General features: G+C 35.9%; 2 protein-coding genes across 5 annotated transcripts; one reads left to right on the forward strand and one right to left on the reverse strand.

Annotated features, from left to right (window-relative positions):
• The first annotated feature begins 1,458 nt into the window (after positions 1-1,458).
• On the forward strand, positions 1,459-18,432 carry LOC140762195 (uncharacterized). Of its 3 annotated transcripts, XM_073099830.1 has the most exons (9): positions 1,459-1,586; positions 1,691-1,848; positions 1,946-2,029; positions 2,118-2,370; positions 2,922-2,984; positions 3,155-3,560; positions 9,507-14,582; positions 16,321-16,445; positions 18,004-18,432. In XM_073099830.1, exons 1-4 carry the CDS (start codon positions 1,514-1,516, stop codon positions 2,256-2,258), a joined length of 456 nt encoding a protein of 151 aa, XP_072955931.1. In that variant the 5' UTR covers positions 1,459-1,513; the 3' UTR covers positions 2,259-2,370; positions 2,922-2,984; positions 3,155-3,560; positions 9,507-14,582; positions 16,321-16,445; positions 18,004-18,432. The 3 variants fall into 3 exon arrangements, with proteins under 3 accessions (XP_072955931.1, XP_072955934.1, XP_072955932.1); XM_073099833.1 differs by lacking the exons at positions 16,321-16,445; positions 18,004-18,432 and having other exon boundaries at positions 2,118-2,544; positions 2,922-3,560; positions 9,507-14,291; positions 14,485-14,583; XM_073099831.1 differs by lacking the exons at positions 16,321-16,445; positions 18,004-18,432 and having other exon boundaries at positions 2,118-2,544; positions 2,922-3,560; positions 9,507-14,583.
• On the reverse strand, positions 3,573-8,982 carry LOC140762193 (uncharacterized). Of its 2 annotated transcripts, none has more exons than XM_073099828.1 (4): positions 7,460-8,982; positions 7,292-7,387; positions 6,996-7,133; positions 3,573-5,310 (listed from the first exon to the last, which is right to left on the reverse strand). In XM_073099828.1, the coding sequence occupies exons 1-4, from the start codon at positions 7,500-7,502 to the stop codon at positions 4,232-4,234; spliced, it is 1,356 nt and encodes a 451-aa protein (XP_072955929.1). In that variant the 5' UTR covers positions 7,503-8,982; the 3' UTR covers positions 3,573-4,231. The 2 variants fall into 2 exon arrangements, with proteins under 2 accessions (XP_072955929.1, XP_072955928.1); XM_073099827.1 differs by having other exon boundaries at positions 6,996-7,208.
• Positions 18,433-18,691: the final 259 nt, after the last annotated feature.

Raw genomic sequence — 18,691 nt, forward strand, 5'->3', positions numbered from 1 at the left:
ATCGTGATAGTTGATGCAATAGATTAGCTACACCACTTACAGTCTTTGCCTTATATCTCTTCATAATAGTCTTAGATCTTTTATTGTCATTGCTCTATTTTTCTCCTTGTATGTCGTGTCTATGCAATCACCTTGTGTTTTAGTGTTTAGGTTAAATTTTGCTTTGTCTCACATTATATTTTGATTAGAGATTTGCATAAGCTATTTTTTTCTGTCGTTTAAGTTGTTCCTAGCAAGCTTCTTACTGAGCTTTTTGTGTGATGCTGCGGGCATTGGCCAAAAGAAAAACTTGCTTCCCTGATCTTTCTTTGAGAGCTTGTATTGTTTAGTAATGTGTTTGATATTAAATTTATTTATTATTCAATCTATATTTTAGTTAGAATTGTAGTTCTATCTCTCTTGTGCTATAACCATTTACTAAACTTAATAAATTAGCCAGTCTACATACTTTTTTATCAAAATAAAAAAAAGGTAAAAATGATTTGAACTCCTTGGGGGCATGTTTTCTTCTTATACTACTATATTAATAAAATCTCAAAATTGCCGCATTGTTGCACTACACTATCTAGAATACCCTCGGATTCATAGGTGGTCAGCTGTCTTGCAAAGTCAATGCATCGTGCCAACAAAGTCTAACTCCCTCTCCAAGATCCATTCTAATACTTCCAAAACCTTCCGCTCGATAGAGAGAGATAGGCATCACACGTGGTAACAGAGTCAATGACTCGTGGGCCAAGGAACGCGTTCGAGTGGTTATCCACGTCAGCGAGGATCTTTTATGCGACATTTTTATTGGATATATGACGGGTTTTGATCCAATCTTTATGTATATGGTCGAGTTTGTATGAGTCAGTGAGCCGAGTCAACCATGACGCAATATTCGCTAATGACATAACTACCCTCAGGAATCATTCAGTAATCCAACACACACTCGTTTTCGTATGTCGCCTGGACGGGTGGCATTGCAGTCGTAAGAGAAAAAAAACATGGTTGTTGGATTTGGATGCTTCATCTCTCTCCTAGTCTCCTGTCCTTTTAAGAATCCAACATCCAGCTTGGAATGCAAAGACAAGTATTAAAAAGTTTTCTGTTTTAATAAAATTATGCGCAGATAATACTTCAGCGAAAAATGTAATTAAATTTATGATATCCACTAACTTATTGGACTAATAATTTAATTATAAAAAGCAAACAATAGGGGGAAAAAGTCAAAAGGGACAAAGAACACAAGTTGGAACCAAAAAAAAAAAAAGGCTTAGATGAACTGAAAGTCAGCCCTTAGGTCTTAAGCTCTCCTTTAATTTTCTCTCTGAACACTTCAAACAACTCATTTGACTAGGTAAAGGCAAAAAGAGAGGAACTTCTTAACAAGTCAAAGCTCCTGTGGTCCCAACCTCACCAGCCAAAAGCCAGCCTATAAGAATGCAACACAAAGCATCATATAAGTCCCCCCCCAACTCCAATATCTCATCTTCCCCAAAAGTTCCTAACTCTCTTATCTTGTTGGCTTTTGATGGCTCTCCTTGATGAGGAGCAGATCTATGGCTTCCGAGAAGCCTTCTCCCTCTTTGACAAGGATGGAGATGGTATGCTCTTCTCCTCTCCTTCTTGCCCATCTGTTTCTTTTTCTGCTACCAGTATATGAATCAAGCTCGTAGTTTTTATTATGTTTTTGATTGGAAAATTATAGGATATATCACGCTTGAAGAACTGGCCACTGTCATCAAAACTTTGGGCCACGACCCAACAGAGCAGGAGTTGCGCGAAATGATAAGCGACTTTGATGCGGATGGAAGTGGGACGATAGACTTCGAACAATTCTTGAATCTAATGTCAAGAAAGACGAAGGTTAGGAGGAGATAACGAGATATCAAATGTTTTAATGAGTTATTTCGAAGTCAAGAAACTTTTAATCTGAGAGTTAGTCGTATTCCCTACTTTGCAGGGGACCCAAGCAGAGGAGGAGGAGCTAAAAGAAGCTTTCAGGGTCTTTGATAAGGATCAAAGTGGATTCATCTCAGCCAGTGAGGTTGAACCTTTTTACTATTTTCAGTTGTAATATAGAATATAATTTGAAGTTTTATATACTAATTTGTTCTGTTTTTTGTGCTTACTAGCTGCAAAGTGTGATGATGAGTCTTGGTGAGAGGTTAACTGAGAAAGAGGTGGAGCAAATGATGAGGGTGGCTGATCTGGATGGAGATGGGAAGCTCAATTATGCGGAGTTTGTGGGGATGATGATGCTATCAGATCTATAGTTTCCATGAAACAAAATTTTCACATCTTTGTCTTCTTCATGGAATCAAAACTTGTAGAACTTTTTTGACAACTTTATACTCTCCCTGTTTGAGGGAGAGAAGGGCAAGAGAGGTTAGGTTTGACAAAATTTAAAGAGTAATTATTATGAGCGTTAATTTATTTACCAGCTAATTTGGCATGGCTTGACTTAAGAAGAGTCAACGCTACTATGGCTGTTACCCGCCTTGGAGTCAACCCGCACGATAAAAGCGATCTACCCCGGAAGCATGTAACTCGATCACATAGGTTGATATTTTCAATCAAGAAACTACAACCCATTGCCACCATTAGTTTCTAAATATAATGTGGATAATTACACTAAGAATCTCTTAATTATTGTCCATTTCCATATGCACATCCTCATTTTTTTTCTTCTAATTTATAAAAAGATCTCTCATAATGATAAGCATCTAATGAAATATTATTTCTATTTTATCTATTAACGTGATATTACTCAGAATTATCCCAAAATAATAATACATTAGTTTACCTATTTGTCTATTAACGTGATATTACTCAAACTTATTAGCATGTAGGAATATATTCTTATTTTATTGTTATATTAAAAAGTAGACTATTTGGTTTGCCAATAACGCTCATAATAATTATACCTATGTCTCCAGATACGAGTGTCATTTTTATAGGTATACGCAGGAATAGTAGGACGTCCCGATGCCCGCCACAAGGTCAGTAAGGCGTTGTCGAACAATTACCGCCAATTTTTATTACATTTCTATATCTTGGGTAATTGTTTTCGTTAAGAGTTGGGTAGTACCCAAGTTCTTGGATTGCAAACTTTATTCGATGTATTAATAGCACGTATCTGTTGTCGTCCGATTGCCAATATGCATTGTAGGAAAGCCGTTCGACAATATGTCTCTGAGACTATTCCTCTTTTGTGGAACGCTACAATATCTTGCAGGAGCTTGGGACTTCTGGCCTGGGATTTAAGTGAGAACTTGTTTGTAGAAGGGCTTTGACTGGGATCAGGGATGGCCTCTTACATAATCTGTTTCTGAATTTATTTTTCGAAGAGCGTCCTCTTGGATTATCATGTACATTATCTTTGCTGCAGGAGCTTATTTAAATTTCTGTCCTGGTACCTCATTTATTGCTCATAATAATATAAAAATGTATTAGGAAACTTTGCTTATATTTTTGTTGCTTTTCTGTAGATGCCTTGCTGATATAGAGTTCAAAAACTATTGCCAATATTGCATAGAGAAGAATGCGATTGCAGAACTGAAGTGTTGCCGAGAAAGGTCAGTAGTGCTACCCATAATACTTTCTATATATTTTCTGCATTTGCTACCGTAGACTGTTGTACCAAGTTGGTAGCAGTCGTGAACATATATTTAGTCCTTGGATGAAAATTTCTGAGTTAATGATTTTGTACCCAACATGATGGAAGAGTTGTCATGATTTGTCAGCGAAGATTATATGATCCCACAAGTTAAGAATTATTATTTCCTTAGTTGATATGATGAACTTAGCGTAATTATAAGCTTCAAGCAAGTTATAGTTGTCACAGATGTTGCTTTGATGCAACTCATTAATTGTTATCGTAGAACATATAAGTATAACTGATAGAATAAGCTTTAATGAGATATACATTTTGACATCACAATGAATTCTGCCATAAGAAAATAATATTCAAAGATTAAGCTTTGATGAGATATACATTTTGCCATTACAAGAAAAATACAATACAGTGACGAAGAAAGAGTCACTTCATTGTTCTGCCATAATTATTACTCCAAAAAGTGAAAGAAAGAGGAAAATTTGCCACAACTTCGCAAACAAACATTACTGCCAAAGGATCACTCAAACAATACCCATCTTAATAATTATATTTATATGCACTCAATAATTTTTAGGACTGTAATTCAAAGGAAAAAATGGAAATAGATATAGTAGGATATGGAAATACCCCTTAGTCCATAGCTGTTCCACAACATACACAATTGCAGAGAAAGGAATATATGGGGTTTTTCTTACCTCTCTCTCTAGGAGATGCAGGCACAGTTTCACTGGCAGATGGTAGGCAAGCATCTATTAAACTCTTCTCTATGAGAATCCCTTCTTTTTCATCTAGTGACACCACAGCATAGAGAAGTGGTGTCCTTAACTTTGCAGAATCACTTCTTTCCAGGGAGGAAAATTCACTTGTTGTTGGTCTTTCCTGACATAGTAGCGGGGTCTTGTCAGATTCTGCCTTTCTGGTTTCAAGTAATGAAGCTGTAGTTTGTGTACTAACAGTGCCAATAAACTCTTGACTTGTGTTGATACGGTACATTCTTACATCCTCATCAGTTTCAGGAACAACATTTTCAGAGCCAGAAGTGTCACTCTTAACAGGGATCTGGCTAGACTCTTCACCCATTGAACTGAATTCATACAACCGCTTCACAGAGTTCATACCCAACTCGTTATTTTCAAATTCTGAGACTTCAGTCTTATGAGCTGTAATCTGACTAAATGGCGGATTCATCGTATCTTCCAAATTATTCTGAATGTTTACTTCTGATGCTAAGGTTAAACTTCCGCCATTGATAGCTGGGAGCTCTGAAGAGCTGTTTAGGCAATCATTGATTTCAACAGTAGAGCAAATGTTAGTAGCTGGTTTGTCAACAAATCCATCTTTGTTAACTTTGTTGCATTCATCTGTACTCTGTTTTTCCTTTTCTTCTATGGAGCAATCGGGAAATATTTGGTGCATGTTTGTATCTGGTACTTCCTTCATTTGACCACCCAATCCTTCGTCAGGTTGCTTCCTTCCTTCTTGTGCAGCTTTTCCTGTTGTATTTGGCTCTTCCCTTTCCTTCATCTCTTCATTAACACTCAAAGCAGGACCCGACAAAGTTGAGAGAAGTGGAGAACTTGCACCATCAGTTTCATTGTGTTCCAGTAGTTCAGTTGCATCATCTGATGTCTTTCTTATAGCAATTATCTCATCCACTTTCAAATCTTCTTTTTCCTTCATCATCTCTTCACTCAAAATTTCAAGAGGATCTGGTACACATGAATCTTTGATGTTATATGTAGGTCTACTGAGGATTAATTTATTTGATATTTTTTTGCCATTATATTTAGTATCTATTGACTTTGTATTTGGGCATGGTTTAAAGTGTTACGAGTCAATAAGTTTGTACTTGGTTCTATACATATATGTATATGGATATATATGTCTCGGAATAACAATGTATATTATACCTTTAACATATCTAATCATGTGGCCTCTATATAATACACATGGACAGATAAAAGACGGTAGTCCACATCACACAAGAATAAATAATAGAAAAAGAGAATAAAAAAGGCTATTAAACAAGGTTTGAAATATGAACCTCTAGAAAACCAGACTTTGATATCATGTTAAACAATCAATTGACTTAAAAGCTCAAATTGTTGGGTAACAAATTAACAATATATATCATACTTATGTATGCATACATATATCAAAGGCAAGAAGTCCTATCTTTGTATATCCATGTTGCCTTCTTCTCTTTAATCTCTTCTTTTCTTCTCCTCCTCCTCTTCGCTCTTTTCTTTTGTCTGCTGCTTTTACTATGATGTAGACTGATATGGTCCATTTGATAAAAATCAGATCTATCAATCTCTGGTATTCTCCTTGCCATTGGCCCTTTCTCTTCCCTTTGGCTGATAAAACTACATCCCATCATAAAGGACAAGGTTTTGCTACTGTTCAGGCTGTCTGCCATATAATTTTTACATATTTGCTGACTAAGTCTATTTCATTTTCTACTGAAGGAAATCAGCAGTAACTATAGAATTAGACATTGGCCGGGACCTTCTAGTTTTCCTTTTACAATCCAAAATTAACTGGTAATGTCAAGATAATCCTTCACTAGAGAGCAAAGGTAAGAGTCCCTTTTAAGTTTCTAAAAATCCTTGTTTTGATTATCATCTGGACTCTATTTTCTGCCCTAAACACTCTTTGCAGATTTAATCCCATGCCTACTCTTTCATGCATTAGAATTTGATTCAGAGCTATATGGTCCTACATCATTGTCATTCTTTGTCTTAGATGATTTCTATAACAATTAAGATATATGTACCTGCCGTCTTTGTTTGAACATTTTTAATATTTTTTCAACTTGAGTCCATGTTTGGTGATTGGCAGAAAAATCTAATTCTGTTTATCCTCAATAATCATGATTTTTAGTTTCATAATTAGTGACATAAAACTCTACTCAGTTGACAAAATATCAAGAATTTTTAGATCTATACTAATGACTTACTAACTATTATAAAAGCTTAAATTGTTAGAGAACAATAGTTTTATATTTTATATTTTAACATATATTATTTCCTTCAGCTACATGCCATCCAACAGAAGTCTTACGGCAGAATCCACTCTTGTTACGCTTGATATTTCTTAAGAATGATGGCAGCAGAAGATCCAATAGAATTGGCACTCATTTGTTATTCTCTCTCATGGTCGACAGTGCTACTTTTTTTCTACCTGAAGTGCTAATAAGAATTACAGTTATCTTTTTCTATGTTGCAACCAAGTACATAAATGTGTTATACTTTTATTTGATGTTACATTAGATTTGGACCGGTTTGTCTATATTAATATTATATTATAACAATAGAATGACCAATATGATCTATGGCAATTAAGTATGCCAAGAAACCAAAAGATGCTAATAATTGAATCACAAGTAGCCAACCTCTTTCTTCAGATGACTTCTCTTGAATTTGGTTATCATCTGCTGCTGATGGACCATCTTGAGGGGATCCCATGTTATCTTCATTTCTATCATCATGTTCTGTTGATAAACTTGTCTGATTCATCCTCTCAGGCACATCTGCATCATTTGGCAAATTTTGCTGATTTCGAGATTCATTTGTACCTACACCCTCAGCATCGTCTTGCTCGGTAACTAAGGGTGATAAAAAAGAATAATGATCAAAGTGCTCATTTCTTGAAAATTCTTTCCTAGAATCTGCATGGAGTTAATCACACCTTTCACAGCATCTTCATCTTTAGACACAGCAGAAGCATCTGAAGACTTGTTGATTTGCTCTGCAGCATCAGGGTTGTCCGATACCGGTGCTGAACCTTAACATGATTACAACTAAATAAGCATGCAGACTTTGATGCCAAACAGTAGAAGATCTAACATCAACATACCTTCTATGCCGATTACGTGGTTGTTTCCCATCTCGTTACCCATGGTACCTGCCAATTCAAACTCTAAATTGCTAATGGTGGTCAGTTTTTATGTTTAAAGCAAGCCAGCCCATGGAAATGGAGAATAGACATTATATTATGAACGATGATGTGCACTGACAGGACAGCTAAGGAAGACTAAGCAGATAGAATGGTTCTGTGACAAGGTCTTGATATTTATGTTAGTCTGAAACTATTGCTTGAAGCATAAGTTCTTATGAGTCTTAAATTTGCTTTAACATTAACAGAGGATGAAACAATCAAATATCAGATATTATGAATTATCTATTCTTATCTGTAATCTATATAAGTCTTTGCCAAAATCAGTCGCGCCACTCACCGATGAAACATCTGTTGATCTACTATTCTGAATTAGTGGTTTGTGGAGCCCAATCGGGCTGTCATATTAGCTATTTGATAATGTTATGTGGGAAAGTCTTAATACTAGATCCCACAAGGAGACGCATGGAGCTATATAAATTCTCCCTTCTTTCAAGGTTTCTTGATGGTAAAGGTATACCTAGGAGCATCTTAGTGTCCTACGGTTTAGTCCTTGCTCTTAGAATAATCTTGGCTGTGACTTCTATTAATTCACAGATCACCATTCTTTTGGGCTTTAAAGTGAGTTTAAAGGGCCCCTCTTTCTTCTCACCCCCTTGAATAGAGTGGCAGGTTTTCCACCACTCTCTCTTTATCAAGGAAAAAAAGAAAAGAAAATTGGATTGTGGTATGATTACCATCACTTTGCATCTGTTGATCATGTTTCCTATATCTTTTATGAGTCCTGAACCAGATTAGGTGTACCAACAAGGTCTTTTAATCTAGCATCAATCTCTTACTGTTCAAGTAGTTCAGACCTCTAACACTGCATGTTTCTGTTCTTTACATGCCATAAATCATCTTAGAAACAAAATCCATTTGCAGTTTACATTGCTTATATTCCTACTTTAGATACAATACCTCTTTGTGTTGTTATTTTGCATAGCTGATAGGAATAGGAAGTAAGACAGAAGCATTTCTATTGAAATTATATGTATATATATATGTGTGTGTGCGCGCATTAGGATAAATATCATTAATATTGTCATGGAATTATTTAATCAGAGGACGGAGTTGAAACTCTGACCCTGATTGGGTTTTAAGTGTTAAGAGTTTTTCTAGTGTCTTTAATATGTTAGGATATCTTGGTGCTACCGTATCAACATCTGACAAGTCTCCAGTGCCATTTATTTGAACTTTCCTAAATGCTGCTGCATCTCCCAAGGGACAGGAAGATCATGGTCACCATTTCTAGACCTTGTTCAGTGCACGATATATATTCAAAATTTTCTTTTCTGTAAATATCAAAGCAGATTCTTGCTCTAAATAGCTGGAGACATTAATATAAATATCAATTGAGATTAGAGAAGAAGACATTAGGCTATAAATATTTTTTATAAACTCAAGTACTTTTTATTAGAAAGAAAATTGTGGGCTTGACCATATTACAGCTCTCGCATGGTCCATGGAGATTGACGTGAGCGCATGAGGATGGAGTGCGGCTCCACTCCCTTCACGGAAAAAAGAAAAGAAAGAGAGGTTTGGGCTCTCTATTACCTTTTCCCCACTTAATTTAATCCAAATTTAATTAGGCTTTCTGTTAGGATAACTTATTGATACTTCATAGGACTTCTCTCTCCATAAAAGATAAATTATTGTGATACTTCATATGAGCTCAATGAATTCTAGCCTTTCCAGACTCAATCTTCAAAAAGAAATTTTTAAATTTTAATATCTAGGTTGATTTGTTTCCTCTAGCTTTGGATAATTTACTCCAGGTCTGACCAGATTTGGGCCCATATTTACTGGGCCTATTTCGTATGCAGTGTGGGCCTGGCCCATATTTACTGGTGCACATCTGAACTGAAGAATTTTTCAAAACTTTTCATAGGATTCTGCAATATTACTTGCTGAAGTTGTCTGCTATTGTCTTCTTCTTCTTATTCTTCTTCTTGGTTTGCTTGTGCAGAATGTCATGCATGAGTATGAATGTATTTCCAGGAGGGAGGTAAAAACCATTTTTACTCATCTTTAATGACAATTTTGGAAGGAATGATCTTCATAGTTTTCCTTGACAGGAGATAATATTACACTATTCTTCCCTAAGATATTAGAGCTGTTTCTTTATTTTCTTTTTTACCATCTCTGGAGCAACATTTTTCTTGAAAATAGATAACGAGGAAAGATCACTGGTACATGATAAACTTACTTCATTCATAGTTACATTTATTTCTTATACAGCTGGGAAGAGTGATGCAATATGTAGGCTAGACTGAGTACTCTCTACTCTCTAGAATGGTCCATCTCATCTCCCAGCTGACATGGTTTTATCCCTGTATCAGCAACTTGGCTCTTATTTAGCAATATAAAAAAGAGCAACTTGGCTCATTGGTCGAGGTCTACAGGCTACATCTTTGATCTTAGCAATGCATTATTGTCTACCACAATTGTTTATTCCATATTTCCATGCCTCCACAAGGAACTGATTCCGATGCTCCCATAATTACAAAATAGGTATTTCTTTCAGCTCAGCGGTTGAATCAGGTTATTAGTTCGATTTCTATTTCGATTTCTCTCGTTTCTGTTGTAAACATCATAGTTGATATTTAATCATTTTTTTATTAGTATCTATTTAATAGATTTTTTGTTTTGTTTTGTATCATATGTTTATTAGGGTCAGTCTTTAAAGCGGAATATAATCTTCTTATTTAGCTTACGTGCTCATAATCTATTAAAAATAATTCATCACTTAGAAATATTTCATTGCATATGCTTAAGTATTTAAAACTCTTCTTGTCCAATTAATTCTTTTGACAATTTCATACTTGTCCTATCACGAATTATCTTATTAATTAGTATAACCTGATAGCAACTTCAAGCGTTATTATATTTTGACCTTCTTAATTATTATTTGATCTTCTTAATTATTACTCCAGCTAAATTATATACTTGTATTAGTAAATCTTCATTGTTAGAATTTCTATTAGAACAAAATGTTAAATATTAACTAACTAATTAGATTAATAAAAATGCTTTACCTTTTGTTTCAATCTACTGTTAAATTTTGAAGAAATTAGAAAAGATTGGTTTTGAATTTTTTTTTTAAGACAAATTGATATAGAGGCCAAGAAGAAAAAAAGATGGTGGAAAGATATGAAAGTAAGACAAGAGAATTTCTATCCGTGTATTAGGTTAGCCAAAATTTTATAATTACTTTTACCGGAGTCTCTAATAAAATATTAGTAAGAGTGACTCAAGTAAATAGTTTAAAGGGTGGTTTTTTTAGAGTAAAATGGGACAGATAGATAGATAAAAATATCAAGATGTAATTAACCCCAACTTTCAACTCTTTTGTCTTGCACTAACACATGCCTTTGGATGGATGTCAGCCTGTTAGCACGCGTGTAAGTTTTGAACTATTAAGTCATTCAGGCATGACAAATAGTATATAAGTGATGGTGCGTGGGATTATTAATGGCCTATTGCTGTTGCATGGGAAGCCAAGGACCACACACTAGGAACACCAGTGGACCAATATATTCTTCTAGTCTTTGTGTAGGTACTATTAGAATTGCCTGGAGAATGGCTTCAATCTCTGAAATCCTGTATTGTACTTCAATGTGGCACCCGCTTGGTAATAGTTCTCAACTGAACTGGCCAAAATAGTGATGGCTGGATGAACTGAGTGTTTTAATGGAGCTTGGCGCATGAGCATTGTGGATTTAGTATTTTAAAACTACTGTTATGTATGACCTTGCGTTAAATCAAATAGCCGTAGGTTTTATCTTTCAACTGATCAATAGACCTGAGGAGGTCTGAGGTCTAAACAGAGGACCTTGTCCTTTTAAATATACTGTGAACTTATCAAAGTTTTAAGTTGATAGAGAAATTGTGGATTTAAATATTTTATGTTCTAAAGGCTCTATTTTATAAAATGAGTTTATGAGATACGCATGCATGCTATGTATGTTATGCCTGAAGTGGACCACCTCACTCAGTCTTTTTTAGCTATAACTTCTTCTTTTTGCATCTTTCTGGATAGAAGCAAGGTAAGTGTTGGAGATCATAGTGTTCTTTTCTGTGGGACCGTGATTCATGTTAAAGAGAGTTGGCCTGACCACTGGCAGAGAGATCTGAGATATTAACTTTTGGGAGCATCACAGTCTTAAAATATACATGCTGTATTCCTGAGACTTTTGAAGAGGGTGACAGTAGGTGTGCCTTTGGAAAGTGTACTATTTCAGCAATGAAATCTTTACGACAGAAAGCTCATCCTTGCCATTGATAAGACTTCCCTAACATGCAATTCTGACCAAGAAATGAATTTCTACTACTACTACAACAAAAGAAAGGAAGCTCAACTCTGGAAGATTGCAGCTAGCTAGGATTAGATTGTACTGTAAAGTAAAGTGATCTTTTATAGCTAAGTTGTAATACTGTGCAATGACTATCAAATTCATTGTTAGTTAACTACTTACTTGGGTGGTTTACTTAACTACTTGATCTAGGGCACAGTATAAACATATCAAATTCTTTGTTCTTAGGCTGAGCTTTCTATAGAAGGTGATTGCTTATGATATCAGTGAGAAGTCTATCACTCTATCAGAGGTCCCAAGTCAAAAGTTGCTTGGACTGAGACCATGACCTAGAAGTCCCAATATGCTTGCCAACTATATGAGACAAAACTAGAGATGTTTTCTGTTGCTTTATTTAGCCTGCAATATACTTTCTATCTCAATTTTCTATTCGGAAGAGATCATATCATTTTATGATCTTCACTTAAGTTTCTGCATTTCAAGCTTCCACCTTTTTTGTTTGAGAATGTATGATTTAACTAAATCTACTGTTAGCAATTTGATATTTTTTCTTCACTGTATCTCTTCATGCTTTTGTGCTTATGGTTTATCTATAGACAGTGGTATCTCTTTCTCGCTCTTGTAATTTAATATTATATCTCCCTGTCAGCATTAAGAACTTAGATATGGTACATGTATCTTTCCTTCTCTTTTCACTCTTTGATTATCTACTTGATATTAATTACTCATATCTACTCTTTTTTTTTCCAAATCTTACACTAATGGACAATGGTATCTCTCCAAAATTCTGTTTTTTTTTTTTACTATCTTTTTGGGTATAACATATCTTAACAGTTTCTTCTATAGCATAAACCAGAAGTCCTGTTTTCTAAACTATGAAGTCATTGGTGGATTGATCAATATAAGGTAAGTCTATAGATAACACACGAGGTTGACAGCATAATTTGAAGACAGCAAAGACCATGGCAGTCAAACATATCCTGCTCTAAAAGTGCAGAAGATAGCTTACAATGCCTAAAGGCTGTCTTTTTACAATGTGACAATTCAAAGATCTTACTCTCTGAGCAGCCTTTGGTACATCCACTTTGCTGCATTGCGACAAACTTAAAAAACACACTTGATACTTATTATACGATTACTACTAGCTCGTATCTGATCCTCTTTCTTACTCTCTTTGTAGTTTTTGCTTGAGAAGGCCAAGATCTTTGACAGCCAATGATGAGTTTCCAAATGGTTTGAGTGCAGAAAACTCCTGCATCCCTGGCTTGCAAGGAATCACTTCTTCTTCTCAATGCTCTCTCCTCCAACGGTTACTTGTAGTATTAAATTATTACTCTTGAGCAATTTCTCCTCGATCTTATAAAAGCCTTTGAAAAGATCCAGATTACCTCTCTATGTATCTGAATCCGCATGGGAGTACGGCCTCTATGTCTTGCTCTAATCTGGTGCTGCACTATGCCGCCCTACGCCTGCAGACCTAAACTATATCTCTTCCACACCTACACCAACCCTATAAGACTGTAACCCTAACCCTAGACTAGGCTTCTCTGGATCTCTCTCTCTCTCTCTCTCTCTCTCTCTCTCTCTCTCTCTCTCTCTATACTTTATGGTTCACAACCACCGTCCAAACCCATGTCTCGGATCTTTTACCACTCCTTCCCCCTCTATAAATCTCACAGCCCAAGAAGTGGGGTGAGAATATTTGTGGTGTTCTATTCTATGTTAACTTCCTCCACTGAATGGTTTCTTCCCCATCTTCTATTTTATTCTAATCTCATGCTTGCCGTCTAGTTTTGGTGTTCCACTAATCTTCTATGTTTTGTTTTCTCTGTGACTTCTCCCTTTGCCCATATGGCTACTTCACGATCATATTTATATATGGTGTTCTCAAACATAGGCTAGTATTTTGTGCAGCCTTTGTTTAGATTTTTTTTTTGGGTATATTTTTTTGTCTGTGTTGTTTTTGTTTCATCCCTTGTATCTTCTTTTCATTCATGGGGACTTAGATGGGTATTCATGATTTTATTTTGTCGACATATTCCTATACTATTTTCACAGTAAGATTCAGTTGGACTATACTAGGTAGCCCAATTATTTCCTTGCTTGTAGCAGTTGACCTACTCCATGTTACCTTTCTATATGTATGGGCCTTCTTGCCTCCAATTATTTCTCAAATCTCCTGTAGAGTTTAGTTGCTCACATCTTCCATGCATATTCCCTTTGGGAGGTTTTACTGAAGGCTTCTTGGAAATGCCAAGGGGGAATGAGTGAAGCTGCCAGCATGATCTAGCTTGGAGTGACCAAAGACTATGTAAAGTAGTCAGATAATTTAATAAGGTCAATTCTTGTTAGGTCATGCTCTGACAGCCTCACTTCTTCCCATTATTGGTCCTCTCATCGATTAATAAACAAAGGAAAGGAGCAGCACACCAGACAAGGTAAGTATATTCCTCTTATGTTGTTTCACATCAATAGGCTTACTGAGGCCTTCAATATGTCTTTTTTTCCCCTCTACTATGCTTCAGAGAGCAATGATTTGTACTTCAATCTACCACAAAATTTTGCACCTGAAGTTAGGTAAATTGTCATCACTCCCTTCTCATTATAGCAAACCTGGACTTGGTTTTGCAGTTCTATGGTTGGAAGATTCAAGGGACAACCCCTTGTCTACACTTGCTGCTGCTGCCGCCGCCATGGATCTCGTTTCACACACTGTCTTTGATAGCTAGGTGAATTAAGTTTTGTGTCTTTTGAATTATCTGTGCACCTTTCTTGCTTATTTGCTGAACCTCAAGGCTTTTGTGTTCTAATGCAATCTATCCTTTGAATGTTTTTTTTGTTGAAAATCAAATTAGTTTCTTGATTTGTGGCCAGGCAACAAAACCGTCAATGTTCCCTCTTTATTGTCGAAACAGTTAAAATCTTCAGTATACACTATCACTAACAATCAAACAACAGAAGCTTTTGAAATGTAATCCTGCATACTCCTGTGAAAGTCATAGTATTCATCTGCCTTGTGCTGCTGCAGCACAGCAGCAGCTATATTCCAGCTTGAGCTATAAGGGCCAAGTTTTTAAACACATAATTTGATATTGAACTTGAATGTTTTTGGAGTATTTTGTGAGATAATCATATACTTTTGACAAACTTTTCTATAGCAGTCGCAATTTATATGACTATTGTGTGATTAATTTAGCAAGTTTGGAGCTACCTTTTCTCATGAAATATGCCTGAGAAGCCATAGATAGGTACTATAAATTAGATCTCCTCGATTCAAGGATTAGCAGTTGGTGATATAGACTAAACTTGCAGTTGTTACTATGTACTGGCTGGTGATTTGAGCACTTGCTTTGTTCAACTGACATCAGCCACAGTAGCAATTTGGACACATTTGCTCAGAGAAACCAATCACATCACAAAGAGAATATAACCATTGCCACTTACGTTAGTCTGTGAAAGAAACACATCTACTACATACACATGGGTAACCTATCTCCGTTAGAACTAACAGGAAAGTGCAAAATGTTTTATGGTGAAAGTTTTGAATCAAAAATTTTACTTAAATTCTAAAAACACAGTATATTAAAAAGAGTCAAATCATAAAAAGGTCAACTTTAATTTGTAATGTAGATAGAGGGGGAGAGAAGAGAGAGGGAGAGAGGTCACATGTTCGTGAGGTTAAAAGATGCTAACACAACTTTCTTGTGAACCTAATGCAACGAACACGAGGGTCCATTTGAAGAATAGAAGTTGGTCCCCTCTTTTAGCCACCTTATAACTACCATCTTGGCTTTGTTTATTTTATTTATATACACAAATATATACATATATATATATATATATATATATATATATATATATATATACAGGAGAGAGAGAGGGAGGAGAGAGATGCTATTCTTTTGGACAACTCACTCAACAAACTATTCTTCTCTTTCTATGAACCGAGGCGTGGCAGCATCGGAGCTCTTGGTGCTTTCCCTACCCACCTCTTGCCACTCTTAAGATTCTTCCACGTCTTTCAATTCTTAGTAAAGAGAGCTCACTATCTGTCTCAGTAAAGTGTTAAAAACCCTAAAGAGCTTTTCGGTGGTGGCCTCGGCATGACAATATTAAATTTATCCTTCAATTTTGTTGGGCATATGACAAAATATTAAACAAAAAATACCATCTTCTTCTATTTATCTCCTCTCTCTCTTCTCTCAGCTCTCTCTCTCTCTCTATCTCTATCTCTCTGATCTTGAATCTTAATGGTGTGGTGCACCAGAAGAAGCTGAAGCTGCCAGCATGATCTGATGCCTCTCTCCCCCTCATCCTCTCAGAATTCTTGGGTGAGAGGAAGTCAGATCATGCTGCAGTTTCATCTGCTGATGGCTGCACATGAGAAAACCTCGCTGATCTTCTTCAATTAACTCTTCCCTTTGTTTCTTCTCACTGTGTTGGATTTTGTTGGTGCAATTCTTGAAGTTCTGTGTTGCATTATTATACCATATGAAGAGCACCCTACTAGAAGCTGGAGATGATAAGAAGAGGTTTGTTTTTCTGACAAGGTTGCGCTGCTTTTGAGATCTTTGCCTTGGACACCCTTTGTGGTGAGTTCTCATATAGTCTTGTTTATATATATATGTGTGTGTGTGTGTGTGTGTGTGTTTGTGTTTTCTCCTTTCTTATTGTTTTGCTATATATTATGATCACCATTAGGGGTACAATAATTCATGTATGTTAGCAGCAAATCTAGTTGCTATATTGGTAAGAGCATCATCACCTCATCTCGGAGAGGGGGATCTTAGCTTGCCTTTGTGTAGTGATCTGACAATTTGTATATTAGGTTAGGTAAGCCAAAAAGACTTAGTTTGTACCTAATTTTTTGCTAGATACTTTCTTCTCTTTCGCTTCTAGTTTAGTACTGTTCACTTGTTATATTTTGGACGTCTTGTATAAGAAAATTCCCTCTCCAGCTAATCCGCAGTGAAGCCCTAATAAAGGACCTCTCTCTCTCTCTCTCTCTCTTGCTCGCAACCTAATGAACTCATTGATGTTAGTTTGTTGGCATCTCTAACAACCCTTGGCCCTCTTTCTCACCCTCCCCCCCTCTCTCTTTCTTACTTATTATTGTACTTTGTCAGCTTGCTTCTTAAAAGCTTCATGTTCTCAGCCCAAGTATCTGGTATTGATATGGACAGTACCATATAGCCCTTTAAAGTCCAGCTCACAAGTGGGCACATCAGATCCTATCATATCCTCCATTTGGTGCTTGTCTGCATGCAGATTGAGGTGCTTCTCAGGAAGCCTAAAGCCCATGCTACCTACTTGACCTTAGCACTAAATTGGCATGCCATTGTGTGGCTGCAAAAGTTCCTATCCTTGGAGCTTTTCTCTTTTACCAGTAGAAGCTTGGAAAGGGAAATATTAGATGTCCATTGTGGAAAGGAATCTCCTTGAGAGCATTAGTAAGGAAAAGTGAAAGAAAGATTTCCTTCTCAATATCTTTGGCAGCTAATGATTGTCTCACAAATTTTGAGCCTTATATATATATGAAGTAAATTATACAAGTTCCATTAGCCTTTCCATGACAATTCATGGGCTTTTAGACAAAGTGGCACATTTAATGAACATGATCTTGGGGATCCAGGAGGTTCTGATACATATAGGCCAAACAAATCAAATCCAAGCAATATATTCTGTGCTAACATAAACTAATACAATAATGAGAATATACAGATTACTCTAATCACAAATCAAATCATGAGCACAGACAGCTTTCCTTTGTAGTTTAGTACACAAGATTCCAAGACCTGAGGTCTCAAGTCATAAGAACAATGATTAATGTGGTTTGAGGGTTAGTAATAGAGAAATTAACTTATCAAATATTACATATGTATGCATATATTTATACTTTGTCATGTTGCAGTTATTCCAAGATAAGTTACTGCATTATTGAAATTCATTTCCGCTCTTTCTTAGGGGTATACAGTCAGACAGCTTGTGATGAGAAATGTCTGTTTTTCTGTGGCATGTTTACAGTTAGAATTCATCATTTATAATTGGTATCAGTCAGACAGCTTGTGATGAGAAATGTCTGTTTTTCTGTGGCATGTTTACAGTTAGAATTCATCATTTATAATTGGTATCACATACTTATCTTAACAGGAAAAAGTTTCTTATAAGAAAGACAAATCAACAAGAAAAGAAATTTTTTTTGAAGAAAAGGGTTAAATGAAGGCAGAAGACTTTTCTCCAACCCCAGAGGATTTGAGAAGTTGAATGACTTGCATATCCTTACCCTGTGAATTATAAGGGCTCCAAATCCAATAAGCGAGCTTGTATATATGCTGATTCATTGAAAGGAGTTATAACATCATTGCATGTTTATATATACATTAAATGCATTCATATCTTCATATAGTATATCAAAGCATATTGATTTATTTTACTTTTAGTGCAAGAACAAAGAAAATTTCTATTATAATTTATTTTTTTTCCTAAAGGATTGCACGCAGGCTTAGTACTAGTCTGCCAACTCTCACAGAGAATTTTTTTAAATCTATTACCATGATAGTTGCTGAAGACCTTCTATATTAATCTTGTGGAAACCAGGAAGGATCGCATACACAAAATATAGCTAGAATAACTCTGTCATCCTGTCTGTGGAATATTGTTGATATGGTTATCTAGCAAAAGCACGAAATTAGATACTTCATGCGATGAGGAAAAAAGAAAAGGATCAGCTTTCGCCAATAGAAAGAGAACAATTGTAGCATAATTTTTAGCCACCACCGAACTTTAATCTTATCACTAACAGTGACACTTCTTGTCATTCTCGCAGCCGATCCCCAGT

Source organism: Typha angustifolia, chromosome 7 (genome assembly GCF_048772165.1).
Source record: "Typha angustifolia cultivar Huaian chromosome 7, ASM4877216v1, whole genome shotgun sequence".
NCBI lineage: Eukaryota > Viridiplantae > Streptophyta > Magnoliopsida > Poales > Typhaceae > Typha > Typha angustifolia.

Coding starts and splice junctions, on each gene's coding strand:
- LOC140762195 (XM_073099830.1), top strand. CDS start 1,514: ATGGCTCTCCTTGATGAGGAGCAGATCTATGGCTTCCGAGAAGCCTTC. Junction 1,587..1,690: donor CTTTGACAAGGATGGAGATG/GTATGCTCTTCT, acceptor GGAAAATTATAG/GATATATCACGCTTGAAGAA. Junction 1,849..1,945: donor TAATGTCAAGAAAGACGAAG/GTTAGGAGGAGA, acceptor CCTACTTTGCAG/GGGACCCAAGCAGAGGAGGA.
- LOC140762193 (XM_073099827.1), bottom strand. CDS start 7,502: ATGGGTAACGAGATGGGAAACAACCACGTAATCGGCATAGAAG. Junction 7,388..7,459: donor CCACGTAATCGGCATAGAAG/GTATGTTGATGT, acceptor AATCATGTTAAG/GTTCAGCACCGGTATCGGAC. Junction 5,311..6,995: donor GAAGTCATCTGAAGAAAGAG/GTTGGCTACTTG, acceptor CATGTGTACCAG/ATCCTCTTGAAATTTTGAGT.